This window comes from Squalius cephalus, assembly GCF_949319135.1.
Source record: "Squalius cephalus genome assembly, chromosome: 6".
In the NCBI taxonomy this organism is placed as follows: Eukaryota; Metazoa; Chordata; class Actinopteri; order Cypriniformes; family Leuciscidae; genus Squalius; species Squalius cephalus.
The window spans coordinates 11,410,082-11,436,333 of NC_137127.1; the positions used below are offsets into that span (position 1 = coordinate 11,410,082).

Below are 26,252 nucleotides of genomic sequence, written 5' to 3' on the forward strand. Positions count from 1 at the left end.
CTACAATATAAACAGATATTTAAGATCGTTGAATTAGAACGACATCGGGCAGTGGGAAATCACTGATTGCCACAATTCCCATTTTCATGGTAAAAAAAAAAAGACCTCTCGAATTGGTCTCTAATCTCACTTTAGGATTATGGGTAGTGTTTTTCATCAGAAGCATTTTAAGCAGTTAGTTCAATTACATTAAAATCCTATGGATTCTATTCTATTCTATGCTATCAGAAATTACAAACACTTTTTCTTACATGCACATGTGCATTGCTCAAGTTGGTAAAAAATTAAGAATTTTACTGCCACAATAGTATAAAGAAGGTTTTTTTTGTGGCAAAGTTTGATTCAAAAATACTGAAATCGTAAGAACATACAGTAAACTGCATGGGTCGATTTGAAGAGATTGAGAGTCACATGACTCACCCATGTGTATGAGTCAACCAATCACAGCGTTTGTTTGGGTTTTCGTGATATTCGTTACTCGGTTGCACAGCTCTATGTTTAGTGTATTTGAAAAGACCATTGCAGTCTTTTAAAAACTGATGTCAAATGAACTCATTATTAATCAAATGTCTGCTTATGAAATAACATCTGAGTTTTATTTGCCTTCTCCATTAAAATGAGTCTGGCACCGCTCAGCGGATCGTTTCGCGCACCACAGCAGAGATGTCCTGTGACTGCGCTGGATGAATCGTATGTAGCCATTTTCCTGCCGCTGTTAAAGAGATAGTTCACCCAAAAGCAATAATATGTCATAGTTTACTTACCTTAATGTTGTTTAAAACCTAAAACAAAAGAAATTGTTAGGCAGAATGTTAGAGAGAGACCAACAGTCTCAGTGACCATTCACTTCCAGTGCATCTCTTTGCCATGCACCCAAAGAGGGATGTTTATCAAAACCTAGTTAACTGCCTACCTGCACAGAACTGCTAAGTAGCCAGTTAATTATATTTAGAGACACAACCAAGCTCTAAACTTTTACAGATTCACCAGCTTCAACATGAGCAGCAGTTGCAGTTCAGGAGAATCCTTAAAGGATGCAGATTCAACAATAATCTTGCAGAAAGAAGATGTGAAGAATTACAGTAAGATGAATCCTGCAGAGAAACTATCACTTTGTGAGAGACGAGCTCAGTCCTTGACTGATAGTGAAGAGGTACACATGGAATAATCTTACATTCCGAAATACATATCTCACACTCTAATGTTGTATTGTCCTACTGATTTATGTAACCTTATCAGTGCCCCAACATTTCAGTATGATCTATTATCATTACATAAAGCAGGGGTTTTCAAACTTTTAGATGCCATGGGCATATATGACCATTTTCTTGCGAGGGAAATATTGTATTTTATGTAGAACTTATTCATTTATTTTTATCTAATTTTTAGGTACTATATGGTTATCCGGACCACATGTGATGACCTACCCCAACCCCGCCCCTAAACCTACCCGTCACTGGGGTTACGACCAACCAAGAGCGGTTGTGGTCACGTGTGGTCAGGTGTGGTCCGGATAACCGTATAGTACCAATTTTTATTATTTATTTTAATCTATTTATTTTTTTATTTAACTTTTACAATTAATTTGAATCTTTTTTTATTATTTATTAATATAATTAGTTTCATTTTAATCTAGTATTTGTTACTTATTTTATTAATTTATATCAAATATGCATTTTATATTTATTTGAATATTCTTTTATTTATTTATTTAATTTTTTTTTTTTACACTGTTTTCCTCTAAACATATCCACAGACCCCCTAGCACTTTCTTGTGGTCCCCTGGGGGCCCCGGACCCCAGTTTGAAAACCCCTGTTTTCATATAGCACACCAGGCACAATCTTAATCTCCAGTGCATCAACAATGACTGATCATTGTATTAATTAAAAAATTTTTTTTATAATTTCTCTAGTTTAATGTTTTTTGCTTGTTTGAACTTTGCAGCATGACCTCTGTATCCAGGAGCTTGTGCGTTGCCTTGCACTGACCAGACTGGTTTATGGAAATGAGCATTTTGCAGTGGCCCAAGCCCAGTCAAGACTGGCTAAAGCCTATTTGCAATACAAAGGTAAAATTGTTCATCATTTAATGCATTTAAAAAGATAGAAGAAAGAATAACATACAGCGAAAAATAAACCCTGCTTTGACTGTGAATCATGCAAATTGATTTCTTAGGCAGCCATTTATAATACGTTAACCACCTCCTAACAGTTATGACCTCCTGTTTCCCAGGCTGGGCACATCAGGCACAAGAACATGCATCCCAAGCACTTGAAGTACTCCGTTCCAGCCAGCAGGAGGAGAGAGTGAGCTGCCTCATCTGCTTCCTTACCATACATCAGACTCTTGGAAGCACTGCTCTAGTGCTTGGAAAATATCCTTGTTTACAAAAATCTAATGCCGTCGTATACATACTGTAGTGCATCTTAACTGTTCAAATCTTATATATGTGTGTGTGTGATATTATTGAACTCTTTTTGAAGTAGAATTTTTTTTATAATTCATCATACAGACCTTGCTTTAAATAATGTACTGATGGTAGTAATATGTTAATTCACCACTGATGAGTTCTTAACTATGTGAACCTTAGCAGAGGCTGAGTCAAGCTTTCAGAAAGCAGAGATAGTCACGGGAGACATTGTAGCACAAGAAGCCATGGGAATGGAGGACAGAGTGGACACTGAGTATGAAGTATTTACAAATTTAGCAAGGTATGGGTCCATTTTAATCTTAATTGTTTTAATGGCTGACTGTAATGACATAGCTGGATTAACAAGAGAGACAATCCAACTCTAAAAGACTAGTATATAAATTCCTGCCCCTTTTTAGAGAAGTGCTGAGGTCTTTGCCTTCCTTTTAAATATAACTCTGCATAAATCATAAAGTCTAGGACTAGGAGAAGAGAGATTCATTTTGTAATTATTACCCTTAGAAACAATTCAATCAATTTCACAGTCTTTTTATGGCATAATAAACACATGAAATTGTATACAGGCCTGAAATATGACATGGCAGCCGAGTCCGCATTGATAGTCACACAAAGCACTATGGTGAATCACATGCTGTGGACTATTTATTTCTCTTGACTTCTGCAGTTTCAAATATCAGGTTCAGATTTAAATCCATGTTTTTCCTGGCGTCACTTCAAGTTGACATTGGTGCACTTAAGTAACTAAGAGAACACTTTCATAAATGCATCAGAATTTGTTGTTATGCTACATTTATTTAGAAATTGTTCTCTTTAAGGGCTTTGTCTCTTCTGCACTTCATTAGGACCACAAGCTAATATCAACAGTATAAAGTGTATTTTTCACCACAAGGTGGTGCTCCTCATCCACAACAGAATCGAAGCTTATGATGAATTTCACGTTGGCCACTGCTTGTGAAGGACAAATAGAAACAGAATGATGTTTTTATCTTTTATTATCATATCTTTGAGTGCCTGTGAACCTCACACGTTTAATATGAATGTCTCCAGGTTGGCCAGAAAAGCGTCTGTAAACATTTATCTTGAGAGTTAACTACATGAAAATCTGCAATGCAAAACCCAACGTCACTTGCATCAGTTTATTAACCGTACATAAAGCAAAAGATTTACTATGCAGAATTTCAGCAGGTTTACTTTGTTCACATTAAATGATTTTTATTTGTGAATTCAAAGATCTTTTGTTTCTCAGGGGGGAATAGTTCCCACAGGAGGACTTGATTAACTTGTTCAATAGCTTGTATTGATCCCAGTGTTTATTATGGCTGGTCTCACCAAGCTTGACTGTGACAATGAACGACTGTGGTTTGTCTGCCAGCTGTGTTTATGTTGTGAGTGCAGAGCGACAGTATCTCCCTGGGCCATCTCAGGTTTTATTACTGCTGCTCTTTGTTATGTAAGGGCATATGTGTGAGAGAAGTTAAACTGCTATGTAGTAAAGCTCATTTATTATGTATTTATAATATGATGTCAGGATTTCTTTTTTTTACTACCCTTAGCAGGTTGTGTTTTCATCAGTTTGTCAGCTGGTTTCATGGTCCCACAAGAATGTGCATATGCGAATTGTGATGAAAGCTTTCTAATTCTTCTGCCTTTGACTGTAAAGCTAGTGTTGACATATTTGAAATGAGCGAGCCTGCGCTATCAACACATACCACCACAAAACCCTGAAACAATGACACACGCTTACAGCTTTTTAATCCGGATGGAGGCAAAGAGCGAACGAACATCAGAGTCAGCATATCTGACATGAATCTCTGCACATATTTACATCAGCCCTTGTTCGAGACTTGCTGGTTGGGATTTATTGGCCTTGAGAGAACTCAAAAGTGACGTGTGTTCCTCCTATGTCTTTTCACACTCTGACCCTGTGAACAAAGAAAAGCTTAAAATGTTAAGTGTGTCATTTTTGTCAATGTAAAATCATCCATCCACTTAACATCCACTTGATGGCTGATAGAAAACCTGCGTCCTAAAGAAAAAAAGACCGTATTAAAGGGATAGTTCACCCTGTATTCATTTTTTCTTCTGCAGTTAAAGGGTAATTCTCGCCAAAATGCAACCTAGGGTCTTTTTGTTAATCTACCCAAGGCAAACTTTTGTTTAAAAGTATAATTAGAATGGAAATGCCACTTTTAAGTTTGACCGTATTTACGTTTTCAGTCAAATTACCTTTTGAATGGGAATGCTAGGGGCACTTCTATGATAGCATCAAAAATCGCTATTTTTAAAACACTAAGAAGGCTCGATACAACATGAAACTTTGCTCAAAGTATCACCAAGGGCTCTACACATGAACTCGAGCATTGAGAACATTGTTTGTGTACACAGAGTTTACTTAAAAGAAAGATTTTGAACAACTCGCTGTAGCTGTGTCCGCCGGCATTTTGACAGTCAAAAATGGTCGATCTACATATATATCAAACACATCCCCTTAAACCATTGCTCTGTTTTCTTTGGTTATCTTGTAAATTAAAGATGGGGTAGGCAATTTCAGAGAGGTTAGCAATAGCAAGCTAACTTTAAAGTCATAAGATCCCACCCCCTCCCTTCAGAGCCACGCCTCCTCCAAAACACATGACGTCACAAATGGACGGCGTTAAATCACCTCAAAGCACGTAACATTACAATAATAATGAACGTAAATAACTTACAGAGCTCTGACATGTACCACCTGACTGCTGCAGATTCATTTCAGCATTGACCAGCTCCGAGTAGAATGTCTCTTAATTACAGTAGTTATGGCGTGAATGCAGCATAAGCTCGTTGTCTTGGTTCAGGAGGAACTGTAAAAGGCGGCTGCTGTTTGTTCGTGGCACTTTGTTACTGTCTACAACTCTGCATAGCCTCATAGAACACGCTGACAACGTGTGATGTCTGCGCGAAGGTATGCAAATACAGGTTGACAGGCAGGTAGGACACCCTATTATTACATTCGGACCGAATGCAATGATTGGACGAACGCTTTTTGGTCCCGAGACTTCCACAGAATATAAATGTACATTTTTAAAATATTTTTTAAACCAGTTCTATTACAAAACGTTTTTTATGAATAACTTTGCCTACCTTACCGTTAAGCTGAGCTAAACTTGGAGTGCTGTTATAACAGTCTGAAGTAATCAGTGTTTCTTTTTTTTTTAAAGGCAACGATGTCTTTTCTGTTGCTCTGTGTTTGTTTTCCCCCATTTTTTCTGGCACTACTCTCCATCAAGCCTGAAATCTTTCAAACACACTCTACGTCAATATTGGTCTGTTAACAATTACTAAGCAGAAGGCTTGGGGGACTACTTGGCAGTTCATGTAAAAATCCCTAATTGCATTACGCCCCTGCACAACGGACATTAAATCAGATTTCTCCTCGCAGATTATATCTCTCCTCCCACAGAGGATGCCTGAGAGGATGGCTGGTATTACGCTGGCACTGCGTGGCATAATACAGGACGTGTTTAGGTTTGTGTCCCCAGGCAGCGCTGCAGTAGAGTTGGCACATTCACGCTGCATGTCCCACTGCCCCTAAAAGGAGGCCCATAGTCTGGAATTTCTGATGCAGCCCTGAAAAGTTGCCAGGGTGCTCCAGCGTACACACAGACTACTATGAGAAAACCTTGGTGGAGTCGTGCTCTAAATCTTGCCCTTGAGCGTTTTTCACTGATTGCAGTAAATCCAATTGGATATTCCGATTTAGAGCTTGCACTTCTAAAATATAAACCTTATTTAAGATAAGACATGTTTACAGCTCCAGCATCATCAAATTATGCAGATATGGGTGACAGATTATGTGTAATGTCAACCATCTCCATCACCAAATTCCGCTTGCTAATTTAGAGTGGCATCATGGGATATCAACTTATCAATTATAACCTATGTTTGTGATGCAACTTTATTTTTTACCAGCCTTGTATTGATGGGACAAGGATGCTGCATGAGCAGGCTATTCCCTCTGAGATGGGGAAATTGAGTTAGTGATCCATTAGAGTGGATGACTCTGGAAAGGCTCAAGGCTTTTAACAAGATGGATTGGTGAAATATGGGATCTCCCTGTGGTGATGTATGTCTCCATATAGCCCAGTGCTACACACCTGCCCACATCAGAGAGAAGCATCATGGTATAGTTATTTACAGTGAGAGCCAAGAGATCCAAATGAAAATCTGGGATTTTTATTTTTTACATTTAACCCTTAACCATAACTTTTAGCATTTTTAAATTAGCATCTATTTTTAAAATAAAGATAAGTTACAAAGTAACAAAAAAAGTGACAGTTAAGACTTTTATAATGTTAAAAAAGATATCCATTTAAAATAAATGCTATTATTTCGGCTTTCTATTAAAGGTAGGGTAGGTAGGAATTTTATAAAAAACTTTTTTCCAAATTTGTTTAAACTTTCTATATATATCAATCAATACATAATTAAAATGTAAGTACTCTGAAAAAAAGAGTATAAAAATCGAGTGACTCTAGACCGTTTAATCTGCATTAAACACAGCTCATTATTTCCATTCGGGACGAAACAAAGGATTGGCTTAGGCGACTGTCACTCTCTCTCGCAACCATGGCAACCACCCTTTAGCTAAAGGATCTGCCCACTTGCGCGCAACCGGCCGTTTGATTTGAGGAATTCAAGAGGCACGGAACCTAGGAATAGGAGATGCAAAACTCGACGCAGCTCCTCATGTCCAAGAAGTGCTCCTTGCCCTGCACTTCGACCACCCCGTCCTCGGTCCCTAGTTGCACGGCCGCTTGCATGACCTCATCAGAGTCAACAATGCTTTCATCATGGAAACTCTTACATGCAGAACACCATATATGTTATGAATCTTACACGAAATTCATCTTCATCACAGTGTAACTGATGGTAATGGAAAAACGTGTATCAATGCAACCTGTTTTTAGCTTTGCCTTATAGATATAACTAGCTCGTTAGCGAATCAAAAAATATATATTTTAAACTTTACCAATATCGATATGCTAGCTTGATAGTGAGTACTAAAATACATCTTATTTGTTTATATTCATTATGATAAAGTTAGATTTTTTTATTACATGTGATTCTGACATGATGTCACTACATGCACGGTGCTCCTTCCTCTCCGCTCGTCTCAGGTAAATAATGCGTCCAGCTCAGCGGTCGGAGTCGCGCGTTCATGTGTTTTGGGGGCGTGGCTTTGGAAGGAGCCCAGAATGGAGGGGGTGGAGTGAATGGAAATAATGAGCTGTCTTTAAAACAGTCGTGAGAGGTCTACAGACACTCGATTTTTATACTTTCTTTTTCAGAGTACTTACATTTTAATTATGTATTGATATATAAATAAAGTTTAAACAAATTTGGAAAAGAAGTTTTTTAGACAATTCCTACCTACCCTACCTTTAATCAGAGCATCCCGGGGGAAAAAATATCACGGATTCCACAAAAATTTTAAGCAGCACAACTGTTTTCAACATTGATAGTATTAAGAAATGTTTCTTGAGCACAAAATCAAATTAAAATGATTTCTAAAGGATCATGTGACACTGAAGACTGGAGTAATGATACTGGAAATTCAGCTTTGTCATCACAGGAATACATTTTATTGTAAAACATATTCAATTAGAAAACAGTTGTTTTAAGTTACAACAATATTTAACAATATTACAGTGTGAAATACTAAATGCAGCGTTGGTGAGCATAAGTGTAAAACATTACAAATCTTTGTGTCATTAAAAATCAGTTTAGCAATTTAAACGATACTTTTTATAGAACAGTCTTCTGTACTTCATTTCTACACAGATAGCAGACAGCAGTGAGTCAGTTTTCTGTGCATTGCTCAGGAGTGAGACCGAATGCCTTCAGGCTGATATTGAGAGTGGAGAATCAGACCTAATAAAGACATGAGCTCTTGTGTATTGAGTTCAACACTGCAGGGCATGTTTGGATTTGCTGCACTCCACATCTTAATAAAAGAAACGGACGCTCTTTAAAGGTTCAGAGCTAGTACCACCGTCCTTTGCAATACACAGCAGTTCTTCCTGTTTTTAACCAGTTTGCATTGAACAGGACTCCCTTTTCTCGACCTTCTTCCTTTCATTGTTCTGGCATTTTTGCCCATGACTGGCATTACAGACGAGCCATTCTTATTATGATGGCATGCACAAGTAAGGTCAACAGTGTGCTGTATGTGACGTTGTGGATTGATTTCATGATAAATGACATCTTTGTGTCTGTGTGCATGTGGTGTGTTGTATAGGGTGTACCAGCGGCAGGGAAGGCCTGAGAAGGCCCTCAGTCAATGTGAAAGAGCCTTGGAGCTGCTTCGGGAAGGAGCTCAGCTCAGTCGGATCTGCTTTGTTTACAGAAACATGGCAGCCATTGAACAGGCACAGGGACATCTGGATAGAGCCATTGAGCATCTCCTACAGGTAAATTCCTGAGATTCCAACTCCTATTAAAGCAGAGGAGAGGTGCAGGGCTGTCAAACCCATTTTTGGTGTTTGGTGTATTAAATACATGCTCCATAATCACCTTTATCCTGCTTTAATCACCAATATTGAGGTAAAAAAGAAAGAAAGCATATGTAGTTTACTACTAACCAGAGGCCTTTAGATTATGTATATATGTTACTATTCAGAAGTTTAAAGAAAGTAATACTTTTATTCAGCAAGGATGAATTTAATTGGTCAAAAGTGGCAGTAAAGACATAAAAAACATCATGTAGTTTTCAACATTGAAAATAATAAGAAAGGTTTCTTGAGCAGCAAATCAGCACATTAGAATGATTTCTAAAGGATCATGTGACACTGAAGACTGGAGTAATGATGCTGAAAATTCAGCTTTTGACATCATAGGAATACATTACATTTTAAAATATATTATAATAGAAGGTTTATTTAAAATTGAGCATACAAGACTTCTTTAAAAAAAACATTTAAAAATATTACCGAACCCAAACTGAACAATAGTGTATAACATGAGTAATTAGGAAATATGAATCAAGTGACGGTATTGACAAGAGCTGACTGGATAACTCCACCTGAAACCAAACATTAATGCAAAGTTAGAACGGAAAAAAAAAGACTAAACAAAAGTCTGTACCACTTTATGCAATTGCAACATATAAATATAGAATATTATGAATATTTCAGGAATGACAGGAATGTTTTTTTATTCTTATTTTCCTCAAATCATCGCATGGGATCAGATCGCATCCTCCACAAGCCATATTTGGACCATGGGTTATGTTTTTGACATCCTCTGTCTAATGGTTTTTAAAACTGGACCACAGAATTATTTAAAGCCTGAAATGATTAATGTTTCCTATGCTTGAGGGTGGGTCTTATATGTGATATATCTGTATTCAAATCTCTGTATCTCTCTCTCCCTCTTCTGCAGGCTCATTCCATTGCTCTTAGTCAGAGTCCTGGGGGTCTGGAAGGGGCCCAGATCGCTCACAGCTTGGCTCTGGCGTACTCTTCCACTTCAGAGCCTCATCACAACGGTAACAATGCACTCACAATAGTCTTTCTGAACTGGGTTTAATTAGGCCCTGAGCATCACAGAAGTTATGAAATGTGTTATGAAGTTAATAGTATTGTAGAAATTTAATTAAATATGTAATGTGATAAAAAATCATTCTGTCCTTTAGATCACTGCTTCTCAAACCCCCCCACCACTGAACATTTTGGATGTTCCTCATCAGACACCCAATTCAAGGCCTTGTCCACACTAATAAGTTTTCTTCGTTTTGGCCTTCCGTCCACACTGAAACGGCGTTTTAGTTAACGAAGACAGCTTTTTTGGGGGATAAATATGAAAACACAGTTTTCGCATTGTTGTCATGTTGTGGACTGTAAAAATGGAGGTATTTCAAATCAAAGACACATTTAGTCATGTGACGCATATTGTACCAATAATTTATCTATGGTTATACCGGCATTTTTGTGCCTGCTATTACTTTCATAGTGTTGCTAAAGATAAATGTTCCTTTGTCGAACCTTCATATTACATTCCTGCAAAGATGACAGAAAATTTACTCTAAAAATTGCTGTCCTGCAAGCAAAACAGTATGACAAGTGCATTTAGACCATATGATTTTGAGTGCAACCTGGATGCAACTATGATTGGTGAGATACAGTATTTTGCTAATAAATAGATCACACTAGATGTGAGAACTTTTATATGTCTGCTCTCTCGGTATCATCTTGTGAGCTTTTATTATGATTTATGTATGCGCAGTGAGGAGATTTAAGCATTTTCAGATGTTTCAGTGTGGATGAGCAACATTTGGAAAATGATTGAAAACTGGGAAGCGTTTTGCAACTAAAATGCTGTTTTCAAATGTATTTACATTTTACATTTATGCATTTGGCAGACGCTTTTATCCAAAGCGACTTACATTGCATTCAAGGTACACATTTCACATTTTGTCAGTTCTTGCTTTCCCTGGGAATCGATCCCATGACCTTGGAGTTGCTTGCGCCAATGCTCTACTGTTTGAGCTACAGGAAAGCCTAATGTTGAACCAAATGTATCCAGATTAATGTAGACGTAGCCCAAGTATTGCAGTCTTTACCAATGAGCTGAGTTGAACCAGGTGTGTTAGATTAGGGAGACATACAAAATGTGCAGTGGTGGGGTTGTCCCCAGGACATGTTTGAGAAACACTGCTTTAGATAACTAAGATTTGATGCAACGTTTGGAGTTTGTCGTTGAAGTGAATCGCGTTGGATCACACTGTATCTAAGTGTTTAGCAGCCTGTACATACGCGTAGCTTTGTTGTAGCTGCCCTGCATAACAAGTACAGCAGTAAAGACTTGAAGGTGACCCTCAGCTAATCAACTGAAAAATATGACTGTGCTGGAGTAGCTCTTCAAGGGGAAGTGGGGGAAGTGTAATTATGTGCATCTCTTTTCCCATTTCAATAGATTCAGCTGCACACTTTTTTGAGGAGTGTATAAGTGCATATAGAAGTGCATTAGGCCCACAGGACACACTCACCCTATCTGCCCAAGATGACTTCAGTCATTTCCTCCTACTCACGGGACAACAGGAGGTCAGCTTCAAATACTTCTGGATATGGTGTATATTACGGAAAATATATGGCGCTTTATATTTGAACTATATATATCATTTAAAAGGTCAAGTCAAATGTATTTGTGTAGCACTTTTTACAATAAACTGTTTCAAAGCAGCTTTACACAAAATCTTGTTAATGTTTATAATATATTAATATCTTAAAGGGATAGTTCACTTTGAAATTAAATTTTGGTATGTTTTAGCTTACCTCAAGGGCATCCAAGATGTAGGTGTCTTTTTTTCCGCAGTAGTTTCAATTTTGATATTTTTAGGTCAAACCGTTCTTGTCTGTCAGTCCTATAATGCAGGTCTATGGTCACTGTCTCAAAGAGCATGCACAGAGTAAAAATTAAAACAATTCCCCATCGTCCAAATTAAACAATTCCCCATCGTAAGTACACATTGATGGCCTAAGACACGAAACGAGCGGTTTGTGTGAGAAAACGAACAATATTTATATCGTTTTTTTAACTCTTGTACACAGCCACGTCCAAGTGATCTGAGGGCGCGCGCGCATCCTGCTGGAATAGATGGCGCCTTGCCTACGGCATTCGTTCCAATGAACTGTCGTAGCCAATGCGACATCTAGTGTATATATATCTATGCACCAGTCTGCGCACACGTCACACAGCAGGATGCGCGCGCGCCCTCAGATCACTTAGACGTGGCTGTGTACAAGAGTTAAAAAACGATATAAATACTGTTCGTTTTCTCACACAAACCGCTCGTTTCGTGTCTTAGGCCATCAATGTGTACTTACGATGGGGAATTGTTTAATTTGGACGATGGGGAATTGTTTTAATTTGGACTCTGTGCATGCTCTTTGAGACAGTGACCACAGACCTGCATTATAGGACTGACAGACAAGAACGGTTTGACCTAAAAATATCAAAATTGAAACTACTGCGGAACAAAAGACACCTACATCTTGGATGCCCTTGAGGTAAGCTAAAACATACCAAAATTTTATTTCAAAGTGAACTATCCCTTTAATGCTTTATAGTAGCATTTAGCAGATTAGAGCTGGGTGATAATATAATTACTGTGTACATTTTGCGAAGAAATTAAAAAGGTGGGATTTTCTGTATAGTATTTATCACAATATACTATTTATAGCATTTAGTTTAGTTATAGTATAGATTACAAATACTGAAAAAAGTCCCTTTTTTTAGTAAGCAGCACAACTGTTTTCAACATTAATGATAATTCATCAGTATTCAAAACTTTGGAGGAGACATGTCATATTTATGGTGGTTAAGTTGGGATTATCTCTTATACCGAAAGACTACTTTGTAAGGAGTGTTTGTGCGTTTTTGTTTTTCAGAGCTGCGCTGAGATCCAAAGAGAGTCTCTGTCCCTTAAGAAGAGCACGTTTGGTGAACTGAGTGCAGAAGTGGCAGAAGCGCTGCAGCTGATTGGTGGAGTGGAGATGGCACGGGGTCAGATGAGACACGCCTACCGGACACTCAAGAAGGTGAATCAAATCTAATACATGATCACTATGCTGTAGGAGTTGGCTGTTAGCTGTTAATGATATTTACTCGTACCTTATTCATAAATATCCGTGTGTAACATATTACATTCAGTATCTAGTAAAACAGTTCTGCAATGTATTTATGATCAAACATCACAGGTATACTAAAGTCAGCACAAAACCAAAATTCACCCTCTATTTTCTAAATGCATGTTTTTGATCTTAATGTGAATAATTAATTTATGCATGTTCAAACATTTTTTTTTTTAATTAAACATTTCACTGGTGATGTATGCCACACTCTTCCAATCATTTATCCCGCCGCTTTCTTATAATCGACTGACGACTGCAAACTCGCATTCAGATTTGCTTCTATACAGTTAACAACCGATGGATAAAACAGTATAAAACAATTTTTTTCTAATTTTTTTTTTTTCTTCAGTACAGCACTATACAAAAAAAAAATCAGTTTCTACTTCCATTACATTGTGACATTAAGGTTGCATCTAAAATCGCATACTTCCCTATATAGTAGGCGAAAAACATTATGTGACAAAAGTAGTTTGTCTGAATTCACAGTACTGTTAACTAACGCTGGTAGGTCACATGATAAGGGCAACATGATGAATGTAATACGTCCAGATACATTCATACTATATAGAATGTACTTATTAAAAATAAGTACCTACTCAAGAGAGTATGCGATTTTGGACGCAACCAATATATACATCATCATTTCGCTGAATTTGATGCTACATCTACATGGAATTCTGATAGTATAAAATAGTTTATCAAATAAAGTTTGTTCTATATATTTCACCAAGATCCTTCCATGCAAAGAGTCTGTGCACCTGCAGTTAGCATAAAAAGAGATCTGAACAGCTTCTGTCCTCAGAGCTATGCTCTAATCTTGGAGGGTAGCATGAATGATAGACGCCTTTCCTGATATGAAACGTTCCAAAAAATAGCATTGTGTTCTTAGTCCTTCTAGGTGCAAGTAGACATTTTCTTGGCCATTGATACATTGCTGAGTGCTGTTAAAAGGAGACCTTCATGAGACCTTCCACTAGGAGAAAAATAGTATTCTAAAATAGTCTTAACTCAAATTCTAAAATTAATTTTATTACATGTATACAATGAACAGTATGTTTATTATGGTAACTTTATTTAGGTAATAAAGCAAGTTACCAAAGTTAACATTTGTTTTGGTAGCTCTAGCTTTATTTAAAGCTTGATTATTTTTAGATGGGACAGTGTTATTCTTGGTGTCTTGGGCAGCTCACTTGATGTCCTCCTCCAGGAGTCTACCACACCCCTGTTTGTGACGTTATTCATTCTCTTTTGTGCTTTCGCTCTTAACATTTGATGCCGTAAGAAGATGCTACCACATTATCCTTGTCTCCTAGTATGTCCTAAATATGGCTTTTATTTTTATTCGGTCACACTGAAACCCCCTCTTGAGATAATTTGGTGACTGTTGATCTTTGGAAACCTGTCCCCGCTCGTCTGTAAGCGAGCACTGTTGCTATGTTGCTTTGTTGTTGTATTGAAGGGCTCCATTTCTGGGGTTGTGAATCAGTGGTCCCACGCTCAGCGTTTCCTCAGGATATTAACCTTTCCCCGTTACCTCTGACAGATTCGAGCAGCTCATATCATGTTCTTTCTCCTGTAATCATGACAGCTGCTGCAGCAGAGCAACACACTCTTACTTTAGACTTTGGCCTAAAGCCAGGGTTTTGTGGTTAAAACAGAAACAGGGATTTAAATAAGCGATAATAAAGTTAGATTATATACACAGTATAGTATATTATGTTTTATGCAGTCTTTAGATGAATATCCTTTTTTGAGAGCCTTTTCTAAAGACACACACACACACTTTTGAGAGTCACTGCAACTGTTTTCCCATTGAAGTGGGCCCCATGACATCACTTTTGCCTGTGGAAAGTGATGAAAACATGGACTGAGACTTTTCAATCATGAAGGAAACTTTGAACAGTACTTTCCTTTGTCTTTTTATGGAAAGACTGCTGTCATGTCGTCATTTTGAGTGTTTTTCATCCTAACCGTTGCTGTTGTTTTGAAGAAGTGAATGAGAGTGGGTTTATTTGAGGAAATGAAGTGGCTTGGCCAGGTATCCTATAATATCTGTGCCAAAGGCACTCCTCCTCTCTACTATGTCTGTGAAATCAGAGTCAAGCCGTTCACTACCCTTTGAGCTCCACAAAGCAGAGCACTAAATCTTACTTTCTTAGGTTTGAATTTTAGCTGTAACAAATACAAACTTTTTTGATATTTTAGTTTCACATTCACTGACAGTTATGACTGTATTGAAGCTCAGCTAGCCATTTATTTTTCACCAGGCCTTTCCATCCTTTATGAAAATGGTGATAACAATCATCACTTTTGAAAGAATGAACATTAATTCTTTATTAGAACTGTTCAGTAGTCTGTGTAGCAACTGTACTAATATATATATATATATATATATATATATATATATTCGGTCACAATGATTTGGGTTGTTTATGAATGATGTGTCATCAATATCATCAACTTAAAAGTACAAATATTCCAAGCAACCTCATACGAATAAAAAAATATGCATAATTATATTATAATAATTATTATATAAATATACCCTACAGATAAAAAGTTTTGAATAATTTGTTTTTAATGCTTTTTCACCAAGGCTGCATTTATTTGATAGGAATATAGTAAAAATGTATAATGTTGTTAAATATGATTACAATTTAAAATGTGTTTTCTTTTTTAAATACATTTTAAAATGTAATTTATTCCTGTGATGGAAAAGCTGCCATTACTCCAGTCTTCTCTCTCACATGATCCTTCAGAAATCATTCTAATATTCTGATTTGGTTCTCAGTTATTATCAGTTATTGTTGGCACTCAATTATATATAATAATGGTTCTTGTTATTATCAATGTTGAAAAGTTGTGTTTGCTGCAATTGAAAATATATTAAAATAGAAAACAGCACTTTTAAATTGTAATAATATTTCACAATATTACTTTTTATTACTTTATTATTATAATGTTACTTTAATAATATAACTTAAATAAAGCCTTGGTGAGCATAAGAGATTTCTTTCAAAAGCTTTAAAAACTTTTGAGTGGTAGTCTTTAATATATATATATATATATATATATATATATATATATATATATATATATATATTAGGGCTGTGAAAAGATTAATCGCGATTAATCCCATCCAAAATAAAAGTTTGTGTTTACATAATATATGTGTGTGTATGTGTATAATTATTTTGTATATATAAATACATACACATGCATGTATATATTTAAGAAATATTTGCATCTATATACTGTATATATTTATATATAATTTATATTATATGTTATAAATGTAAATATTTTATATATAAATAAAAAAATTTTCTTAAATATATACATGCATGTGTGTGTATTTATATATACAAAATAACTATACACAGCACACACACATATATTATGTAAACACAAACTTTTATTTTGGATGCGATTAATCTTTTCACAGCCCTAATATATATATATATATATATATATATATATATATATATATATATATATATATATATAATGCATTATGTTGTATTTATATAAAAAATATACATGCATTTTGTAGTTTTAGATGGAGTATAGCTTGTCACCAATGTTCTCAAATGTTTTGCTAATCACCTATATATGTCTCTCTTTCAGTGTCTGGATATTCAAAGTATGCTGTATGGTCCTCAGCACAAGAAAACCAAAGCCACACAAAGAACCGTGGACATGCTGTCTCAGTGAGTTCCTACTCAATCATGTGTTACACTCTATAGCAGGAAGTCACAGTGCACTCTAAAAATGTGCTTTCAGTGCAGTATGTGGACATTTCACCTGAATGTAGTGTGTTGCTGAAAGTGAATATCATTAATAGATGAGGCATTTAATGCTTTGTGGTCTTTTTCTAGGTCACCAGAGGTCAATGAGAGACGTAAGGAAAGTCGTCTTGAAACAAGGCCTCCATTCTGTGCAGTGGTATCATCTGCATCTGAGGTGACATCTAGTATGTCTAACTCATAACTGCAATGATCAGCAGGGCTGTTTGTGGCATGGACTGTCAGGGATGTTTGACCTCATCCTATTTCACCAAGGGAAATCTGTGGATTGGAAAAAGCAAGGCAGTGTTTCTAGACCAGCACACAAGCTCTATTGTGTCTTTAGAGTGCTTGGCAAGGTGACTACCTCTGCACTTCAAAAAATGAGAACTGTCCAGTAGTGATCTAATACACCGTCACAGCAGTTTCTGCAAACACTCTCTGACTGGTGAGCGGCAGGCCTCTCTGCAAAGAGTTTTAATTCTTATACTGAGAATTGAGCTGAAATCACAACATGAACTCTGTAAGGGTTTGTTTATTGTGTTTGCATGTAAACCAATGTTCAGACAGTGAGCAGACTAGTCTTTTTAAGAGTAAAACAGCACAACACACCCATTTTGTGAATTTTCATTTAGCAAAAATACATCCCCAAACCAATCTTTGCTAAGGCAGTAAATCATGTATAGCAAACTGTAAATCCGTAGATGGACAAAATGAGGTTTCACAGTGATGGCTGAGTCCTAAAACCCTAGTATGCATAGATTCAAATAAACAACGGCAGGTTCTGAAACACCATCTTAAGGGATGCAGATATACTTGGAAATGGTTAATAATGATCCTTAATAACTTATAATGTATCTGTTAACACCGTGTTTCCCAACATTTTTTCTGTTGTGTAGCACCGCAGCCTAAAGAGTAAGACTCAAATCCTTCAACACAAACCAGAAATGGGGTTCTTTCATCTTGTATTATACTGGATATTATTTAAGTCACTTAAATGTGAAAAATCATATTGCAAGTGACTCTTATATTCTGCTTTGTGTCATAAAAACAAATGTAAAAACTCACACACATTAAATGACATTAAGCACCATTTGCACCCAGTGTAATAAAGTTAAATCAAATTTATTCAAACTTGTTTAAGAACCCCTGGGATCACTGTGTTAACATATATGATATTGAGGATCTCATTTCTAGATCTATGATAGTTTATGATAATACTGACATAAAAAGCTACTTGAAAATGAAATGGTAAATCATTAAATAAAGTTGAAATGATGTTACTCTTTTTTTTTTTACTCCCAGCATTGTTAACAGGCACAGGACTGTCACCATTGCAGCATCTGGTGACATTAACATTAATATGCTGATATCTGTTTAAAGATAAATAGAAAAAATAGAGGAAAACATACATGCTTACACTTGAAATCTTCAGACACTATTTTACCTTAGAGTGTCAATGGAATCCTAAAAATAGACAGTCATTTAGTGGAGCTGAATCCTCATATTGCGTAATAGGTTGTGACAGACTTATTAGCACCGAATAGCTATTCTGGAAGCACTTACACACTTCTGTGTAAGCTGCCTTGCACTTATTTTTAATGTGAGATTTCTCCAAGGATCTACGATCCTCCCTCTCTCACTGTCTCTGTACACAGTACTATAGCAATGAAAAATGTGTTGTCCTGGAAGAGCAGGATTGCTAGATTAGTCCTTGCTGGTCTAATGTCATTTAAGGATTAAGAGATCTCTGGATCTCTTACAGGAAGGGCAGTCTAGTGCTTCTCACCTTCAGAACTAGACGGTGGCCATGTAGACCACACTATATAAACCAAAAATATCCAAATTTTTGATTATGATTAATGTGTGATTATGATTATGTTTTGAATAACTCACAAATATATGGCCAATTAAAGCCTGCACTAATCTAGAATTTCTGCATACTTTTGTAAATATCTCCATCAGATCAATCTCTGTTTAACATATCTCATAAAAAGGTTTTAAAACATGGCAAACTTATTTTTGCAATTCTATGGAAACGAAGCACGAGACGGTACAATAACAAAGTGTGTGTTTTTATATAGTCAGCAATGTATTTTTTAAGCTATTTAAAAATGAAATGGAAAGAAAATACTGTTTTTCACTTTTTCTGTGCTTAGTTAAAGCTGTACTATATAGTGAAAATGAAATAAAATGTTCTGGTAGTTAATAATATATACAAAGCAAAGCATTAAAGTGATTAGCTTTAGCTTTGTTAATACTTTCGCTATGTCAGTTACAGCACTGTTCAAAAACTGGGATCAGTAACATTTTTAGAGTATAACAGTCATGATGGACCATGAATTTTTAATTCTGGCTTACAACACCTGATTTTTTTGGTTCATTTCATAATGAATTATTTGATTGACATGATATGTTGAGCTATAATGTGTCATTTAGATGTTATTTCATGATATCACTCGTCTTTGGGGCTTTCAAGATAAACAGTTGCGATTCTTTTCTCATGACAGACCTTCAAGTGGGGGTCAATCATCTGGGTCTGTGAGTACTCAGTAGCGCTGCCGCTTCTTTGTACTTTAACGGCTCCTCCGCTTGTTGATGCAGAGGAGCCGTTGTTCACGTCCATCTGAAAAGTGAAGGATTTCTCACTAGGGCCCAGCTTGATGTGTTTTTCCGTCTTGCCGACCTCATCGGTTGAGCTCCATTGTTGGATCTCTTCGTTGCTGGTCATCCATGGCATTCCCTCCACTTGAAACTCCTCTTGGGAAACGCTCATGGTGTATGCTGCACCAGCTCCACCACCGAGGGCCTGCTGGAGCGTTGGGTGGGATGAGCTCAGCGCTGCCATTATCTGCTCTTCAGACGGAACATCTCCTCCTTCTCCCAGCAGCCCAGACTCCTCCAACGTCTGGGACACATTAAGCTCAGCCACAATGGTCATGGTTCCGCTGTCTGTAACTTGTTCAACTTTTTTGATGTCAACAGAGACATTTTCTGGAGTCTCTCTACCTTTTGTGAAAAATGCAAGTTCTTCCTTGAGGGCTCCAGATACAGTATCTTGGATTTGCTCTAATGCTCCTCTGAGCTGCTGTTCGGGGTCTAGAGACTCCTCCTTCAGGATCCCTACTATGGACTGTTGCAGGGTGGGAGAGACGTGCACCTCCTCTTCGATTATGCAGTCTTCGATGTTGTCTCTCAAAAACGAGTGGTCACCATATTCGGGTGAATCTCTGTACCTCTGACCTTCAGCAGCGGGCTGTTTGTGGTCATCTTCCTGGTAATATCGTTCATCAGACAGATCATCCATAACTCCATAATGGCTGTAAGACATAAACCTTTCACCCTCCTCAAAATCAGACATATTGTCTTCTGGAGTGGAGACAAAGTATTCTTGTGACTCTTGGACATGCGAGAAGTATGGTATGTTTTCATCTCTGGTAACTTCCTGAACCTGCACAGAGCCACTGTTTCCATAATGAGAGGCTTCAGCAGAACCACTGTCAAAGGGTTTCATGGTCTTAGGGTCACTCTCTAGCTCCTCTATTTGGAAGAACATCGATGAGGGACTGATGTTTGGTTGTTTAGACTTAATCTCCACAGTCTCTATTTCAATTTCACTTTCCTCATCACTCTGAGACTCCACAGGTTCCTCGATTATCTCCACATTCACTGACCTATTTCCCAAACTCTCACCTTGCAGGCCAAGACTCAGCAGGTTCTCGATCATGGTTCCAGTTGGGGTTCCTTTGATGTTCTCCAGGGTGACTTTCTTGACTCCCCTGTTAAGAAGGTCCTCCAGGGCAGAATCTTCAGACATATCCAGCTCCTCCTCAACTTTAGATTGTAAGACAATCTGAGTCTTGGTGGATCCATCCTCTTGCTCTGTTTTCTCCACATGATATGTGAATTTTGAGTCAGGGGACCTTGAGCTGACCCTAGTATCCAAACCAGCTGGTTTCATGACCTGCTGAATTATTTCCTCTGTAGAAATTGCATCTAGTACTTTTTCCTCACCTACAAACACCTTATGCCCTACATTTTCAGACACTCTCACATCTTTAGCTATTGATTCTTTCACATCCCCTATTTCTTCTTTATTTGTTGCCTTGGGTTTTTCTTTATCTTGTTTGGCATCCATTCTCTTTTCTTTCGGTTCAACATCTTTTTGTTTGATTTCTTCAGTGGTGCTCTTGGTAAAACTCGCAAGGGGTGATATCACATTCGCTGGCTTTGGTTTCTCTATTTTTGAGGCTGTAGAGCTTGATATACTTTCGATTCTATAGGGGGGATGATCAAGTGAGCCCTTTGAAGAGTGCTGTGAAACCTCCTTTCTCATACTTCTCTGATCGGTTTCCTCTCTCTTTATCTCAACAGAAGAGACTACAGGTTTCAGGGTACTGGAAGCAGCTGCCTGCGCTGCTTTGGTGAATGAAATCATGTCCCTTCTTGAAACAGGACTTTGCTGGGCACGATTTGATACACTGATGGGCACGATCCTTGAGGGTTCGTGAGAATGAAACTGACTTGATGTAGATGAGGTTCTCACGCTGGAAATAGGCTCCATATATTTAACATCATATCCTGTGAAGGCTTTTTTCCTTGTATCTGGCCGACTTGCCGAATTGATGGACACTCTTGGAGTGTAAGGATGGGATGGCATTTTTATATCTACAGTAGATAGATAACAGATAAAAATGACATTTTACTTTCTAACATCTGTCTTAGTATGCTTTGTTGGAATACTGAATAATTAGAATAATAGTAAACCAAACGTTAGTAGTGTTAAAAATCATATAGCATTAAATCATTATTTCAAGCTAAATGACACAAGCAAATACCTATTTTTCTTTCTCTTGAATGCTGATCAGACCACATTTGAGCATGTCTTCCTTCTTCTTCCAAGAGTGCCCTGATAAACATGACAATGTCAAAGATACAGGCAAACAGGCATATTTAAGGTCAATCGAATTACTTTGAGCAGAACATACAGTATCATGAACAACCTAGGCACTTCTTTTTCACCTCTTTGGAGAATGCTGACTACCTCCATGTTCTGCCATGACCATGCAAAAGCTCAAACAACACTGAGGGCAACCAGAAAACCTACCAAGCCTATGTCCTAAGCAGAAATACAGTTAAGGTCACTAAAAACACTCTTTATCTCCACCATTGTGTTTAATTGGTTAAACTGGTCCTTGAGCAGCTTTGAACCTACCTTGACAATACTTTTACATGAAAAATGCGGTGGAGAACCAAAGCGAAGCAGACTATGTGGAGCTACAGACAGTAAACGTATGAAAGTCCCCTGTGATTCCTTTGAAAGACTGCACTAAAAATAACTGCCACAATGCACCCTGTCTGTTTTCATTATGGCTTTCGATGTGGAGCAGTTTGAAACAGACAAATGGAACTTCTACATTATCATGTCTCAATAGTATCCAAAACATTGCAACTATACATATCAACATTTTCAGATAAGAGACCAACCAAACATTTGATTAAGGATGTATAAAGGTTGTACATACAGTTTCAAGTACCTGCAATGGCAGATCTTCTACACGCATTATGAAGTAGGGGAAAAAATCTCTAACTTTATTTTTAATATACTTTTATGTAACTTTATTTAATAACTCTAGATGCTAATCTTCCATGTGCATTAGCTAATGCATCAGACAGCTTTACAATAGAATGAAAATCATAAATCAGCTTCAGTGTTTGTTCAACATACACGGATTAGGTCATAAATACAGGAGTTATCCAGTCTAACAAGAAAAGAGGGGCGGGACTGTAAGCAGACTTGCCAAATGGGCGGGCATTAGTTGCTCTGTTGCTGCAGTGGCTAAAAATACATCTACAAGGCTCATGTTAGGGGTGGTTGCTATGTCAAACTTCTCTACTCAAATCTCAAAACAGAAAACAGTCAAATGTTTATATTCACATTACTGCATGGAGAAAGTTTTAGATACCCATACTTTTAAAATCGCAGAATAAGAGGCCATTCACACAGAACGTGTTTTTGCGTTTCAAAAAATGCTAGACGTAGGAAGTGGAATGGTAAAAAATTGTCATGTATGAGATGCTGCAAAAGATGCACACATGCTGGTCAAAGACATCCATGTGGCATGTTTAGATGGAAAATTCTAAAAAAGCAGCACAGTGGAATTAGAGATGGTGTGGATCAGTGCAAAAACATGTTCTGTGTGATCTGCCCCTAACAATGAAATCTGAACTTAAGACATTTTAATAGCTTTCAAGGACTCCTGCACTGGTCCTGTGAGATGTCTTGTAAGCCAAAGTCCATGAAGCACAAGTCATTTTGGTATTAATATTTCATGTCACCAAGAGAATGTAGGAGGAGACTCGTTTTAAGGGCAAAGAAACGGGTCATTCATCCCTGTGCTTGAGTTAGCATCAGACCATAGACAGTACTTAAAAAATACATGAGCTTGAGAATAACTGAATGCATGAAATCCAAGTCCTAGCAGAAGACCTCTGGGATATCATTTACCATGAATTATCAGAAAAAGAGAAGCTGAATGTGGAACGTGAAAGGGAGCATTTAATTGATTTTGTATGCTCTACCTGTATGCTGCCACTTCCAAAGCTAGACCCATCTTGACCTGTAAGAGATCCTGATGGTCCTTCAGCTTCTCTGAGATGGTGTTGGACAACATTCTGCGCTCATACTCCAGTTCCTCAATGATAGCCTGTATGACAAGTAGATAGATAGTGTTAGCCTGTTTGAGTACATATAAATATAGTGCAATAATACACTGAATAGTATAGTGTTTAAACTATAAACCTATTTTTATCTCATCTCTCTCTTTCAAAAGAGTGTCCACTTGCATCTTATTGATCCAAAGTATATTTTGGGGGCTACTGTTTGTGTGATGCACCTGCTCTTCCAACATCACCCCCTGCTGAAACCTCATTATTTATTTAAAGAGGCAGGGATTTTTAATGATTGAAGGGTTATCTACTTTATGTTGGTCCAAGTCACAAGACAAGACTTTTTTAAGTCAATGTAATTCACAGATCAAATTCCTAATATGCTACATTCAATGGTTGCTACGAGCCTTTAAATTTCCCCCACTCCAGTGGCTCCAAACTCTCCATCAAGTATTTTTGGTCTCAAGTGGTGACATAAATGTGATTTCACAAAGCTATGCGATTTCACCAAGTTGAACATGTTCCTAGATCAACATCCTTGTTGATCCTGCAACAACATTCCCAATCAACCAATCAGATCTGAGGAATAGGTTTATAGTTAGTGTCAGGTTTAGGCTTACAACAAGAGTTAAAGGGCTTCTACACCATTCTCATTCACCTATCATTTCCCATTTGATTTTAGGGATAGGTTATGGGTAGGGTTAGATTTAGGGGCACAGATAAGGGTTAGTTTTTGGACAGGAATATTGTTCCAGGGTCAACAAAAGTTGTTGATACATGTCTTAGATGGCAAAATCACAACGACACATCATTAGTCTGTTTGATGAGTGCATCTGTGGTTTTGGAATCGGAACATTTGGCACTCAAACTAACTGCAGTAATCTGTTAAGACTGACATCCTCCATTCAATTTAGCCCGCAGTGACACAACACTTTACTGATGCTTGCACTTTGCTTCAGCATTTGTCATTCTCCCTGGAGAGAGGCAATAATGGGATGAGGCTTTAATGCTCTTTTTTTTAGGCACACTGATCTAGAGATGATAAACATGGATATTGGCAGTGCCTAAACACTTCTCACTTGAGCTCCAAAAGGGCCCATTGAAAAAACAGGTGTTGGATAATGTTCATCTGAAGTTGATGCCTGCTTGGTCTCCACTATTTGTTTTGTAATATTTTACTTTACTCTTGGAAGAACTAAAAAGCACTGATAAACTCATAAATTTAATAAAACTATTTATAAAAACAATGTTTTTGAAAAATGTAAATATTAAAAATATTAAACTGACAAACTTCTCAACATACAGGAAATGTTGAACGTCAACATTTTTTTATATAACTGCACTTTATATATGAAAGTAAATGTAAGAAATATATTTTAATCAGTAACTTTTTGTTCGATGTTTCCTCTATTGTGGGCCATTCTAAGGGAGGGGATTACAGACGTGTTTAAAAAGCCACTAGGTTATTCTTTATCAAATATATCCTATAGATGGGATAACATGTGATTTGTACCTCTAATAAAAAAAAATAAAAAATAAAGTAATGGCACACTAATGTGTAGCTGCTCTAGAATGTACCATGATGCTGCTGTCACTAGTAGTGCGCACAGTGGGTGTGGCGCTGTTGGACATCCTTACGCAATCCCTGTTTTCATCTGTAGTGATTTTATTAATAAAAGGCCTTGTGTTTTGCTTTGACACCCACCTGATACTGACTGATTTCATCTCTGAAATGTTCTTGCATGTTCTCAAGCTGCTCCTCAAGGTTCAGCTGCACTTGTGTTTGTTTCTCAATCTCGTCACGCAGCCTCTTGAACTGTGAAGCACATTCCCTCTTTTCCCTCTGAATGTCCTCCAGCCTCGCGTGGTCTGCTTTTATAGACTCTTCGATTTCCTCTACCCTCAGGCGGTACATGTCTAAAGTCCCCTGCCAGCTTTCAGTGAAGTTGGCCGCATACTCCTGCACCTCTTCCATCGTTACTGCTGGAGGTGCGTGATGCGTTTGAGTCACAACGCGCACTGTTCGGGAGTGCGCCTGGTTCCTCAGCTGGCCGATTTCCTTTCTGTGGGCATCTTCCAAAAACTTATATTCGTTTTCAAGCTCAACAAGGCGATCTTCCAAAGCATGGTTGGTCTGAAGAGTATGATGGAGCTGCCTCTCGCATCCTTTAAGCTCAGTGCCGATGCCTTTGCCCACCGAAGCTTCATCTGAACGCATCGCTTGAAGCATCTGGAGTTCATTGCGCAGCTTCTGTCGTTCCATCTCTGCTCTGCATTTCTCGAAAGATAAACGCTCCACCAGTCTCCTCATTTCCCGTAGCTCGGACATGTGTTTGCTTTCCCATTCTCCAGACCTGTGTTGTCTGATTGAATTTATTTCGCTTATCAAGCCGATATTTTCTTGTTCCAACTGTTTTGAGCGCATTAGGTACTGGCCGAGTCTTTGGTTGAGCTCTTGTAATTGGAGCTTCTCGCTTTCAAACGGCTCCCTCATTCGGAACATTTTTTCTTTGTAATTGTGTAAATTCGGGTTACTCTTAAAATGTTCAAGTTAGAAGTTAATCAACTATTTCGTTGTCATCTGTGTTCTGCGTCGATGAGAAGCGCTGGGCGGAGGCAGAGTCGAACAAGTGCGGAGGATTTGAGCTGATCCCATGTCCCGTTAGTGAGTCCTACTATGATCACGGTTTAGCTCA

The 26,252-nt window shown here is 37.6% G+C and overlaps 2 protein-coding genes across 2 annotated transcripts; one reads left to right on the forward strand and one right to left on the reverse strand.

Annotated features, from left to right (window-relative positions):
- The first annotated feature begins 445 nt into the window (after positions 1-445).
- On the forward strand, positions 446-18,168 carry ttc23 (tetratricopeptide repeat domain 23). The gene is made up of 11 exons (XM_079873760.1): positions 446-690; positions 982-1,153; positions 1,946-2,069; positions 2,234-2,375; positions 2,587-2,712; positions 8,710-8,881; positions 9,852-9,957; positions 11,385-11,512; positions 12,860-13,009; positions 16,730-16,812; positions 16,981-18,168. Exons 1-11 carry the CDS (start codon positions 617-619, stop codon positions 17,090-17,092), a joined length of 1,389 nt encoding a protein of 462 aa, XP_079729886.1. The 5' UTR covers positions 446-616; the 3' UTR covers positions 17,093-18,168.
- synm (synemin, intermediate filament protein) lies at positions 17,407-26,239 on the reverse strand. The gene is made up of 4 exons (XM_079873759.1): positions 25,262-26,239; positions 23,470-23,594; positions 21,726-21,796; positions 17,407-21,555 (listed from the first exon to the last, which is right to left on the reverse strand). Exons 1-4 carry the CDS (start codon positions 26,057-26,059, stop codon positions 19,343-19,345), a joined length of 3,207 nt encoding a protein of 1,068 aa, XP_079729885.1. The 5' UTR covers positions 26,060-26,239; the 3' UTR covers positions 17,407-19,342.
- Positions 26,240-26,252: the final 13 nt, after the last annotated feature.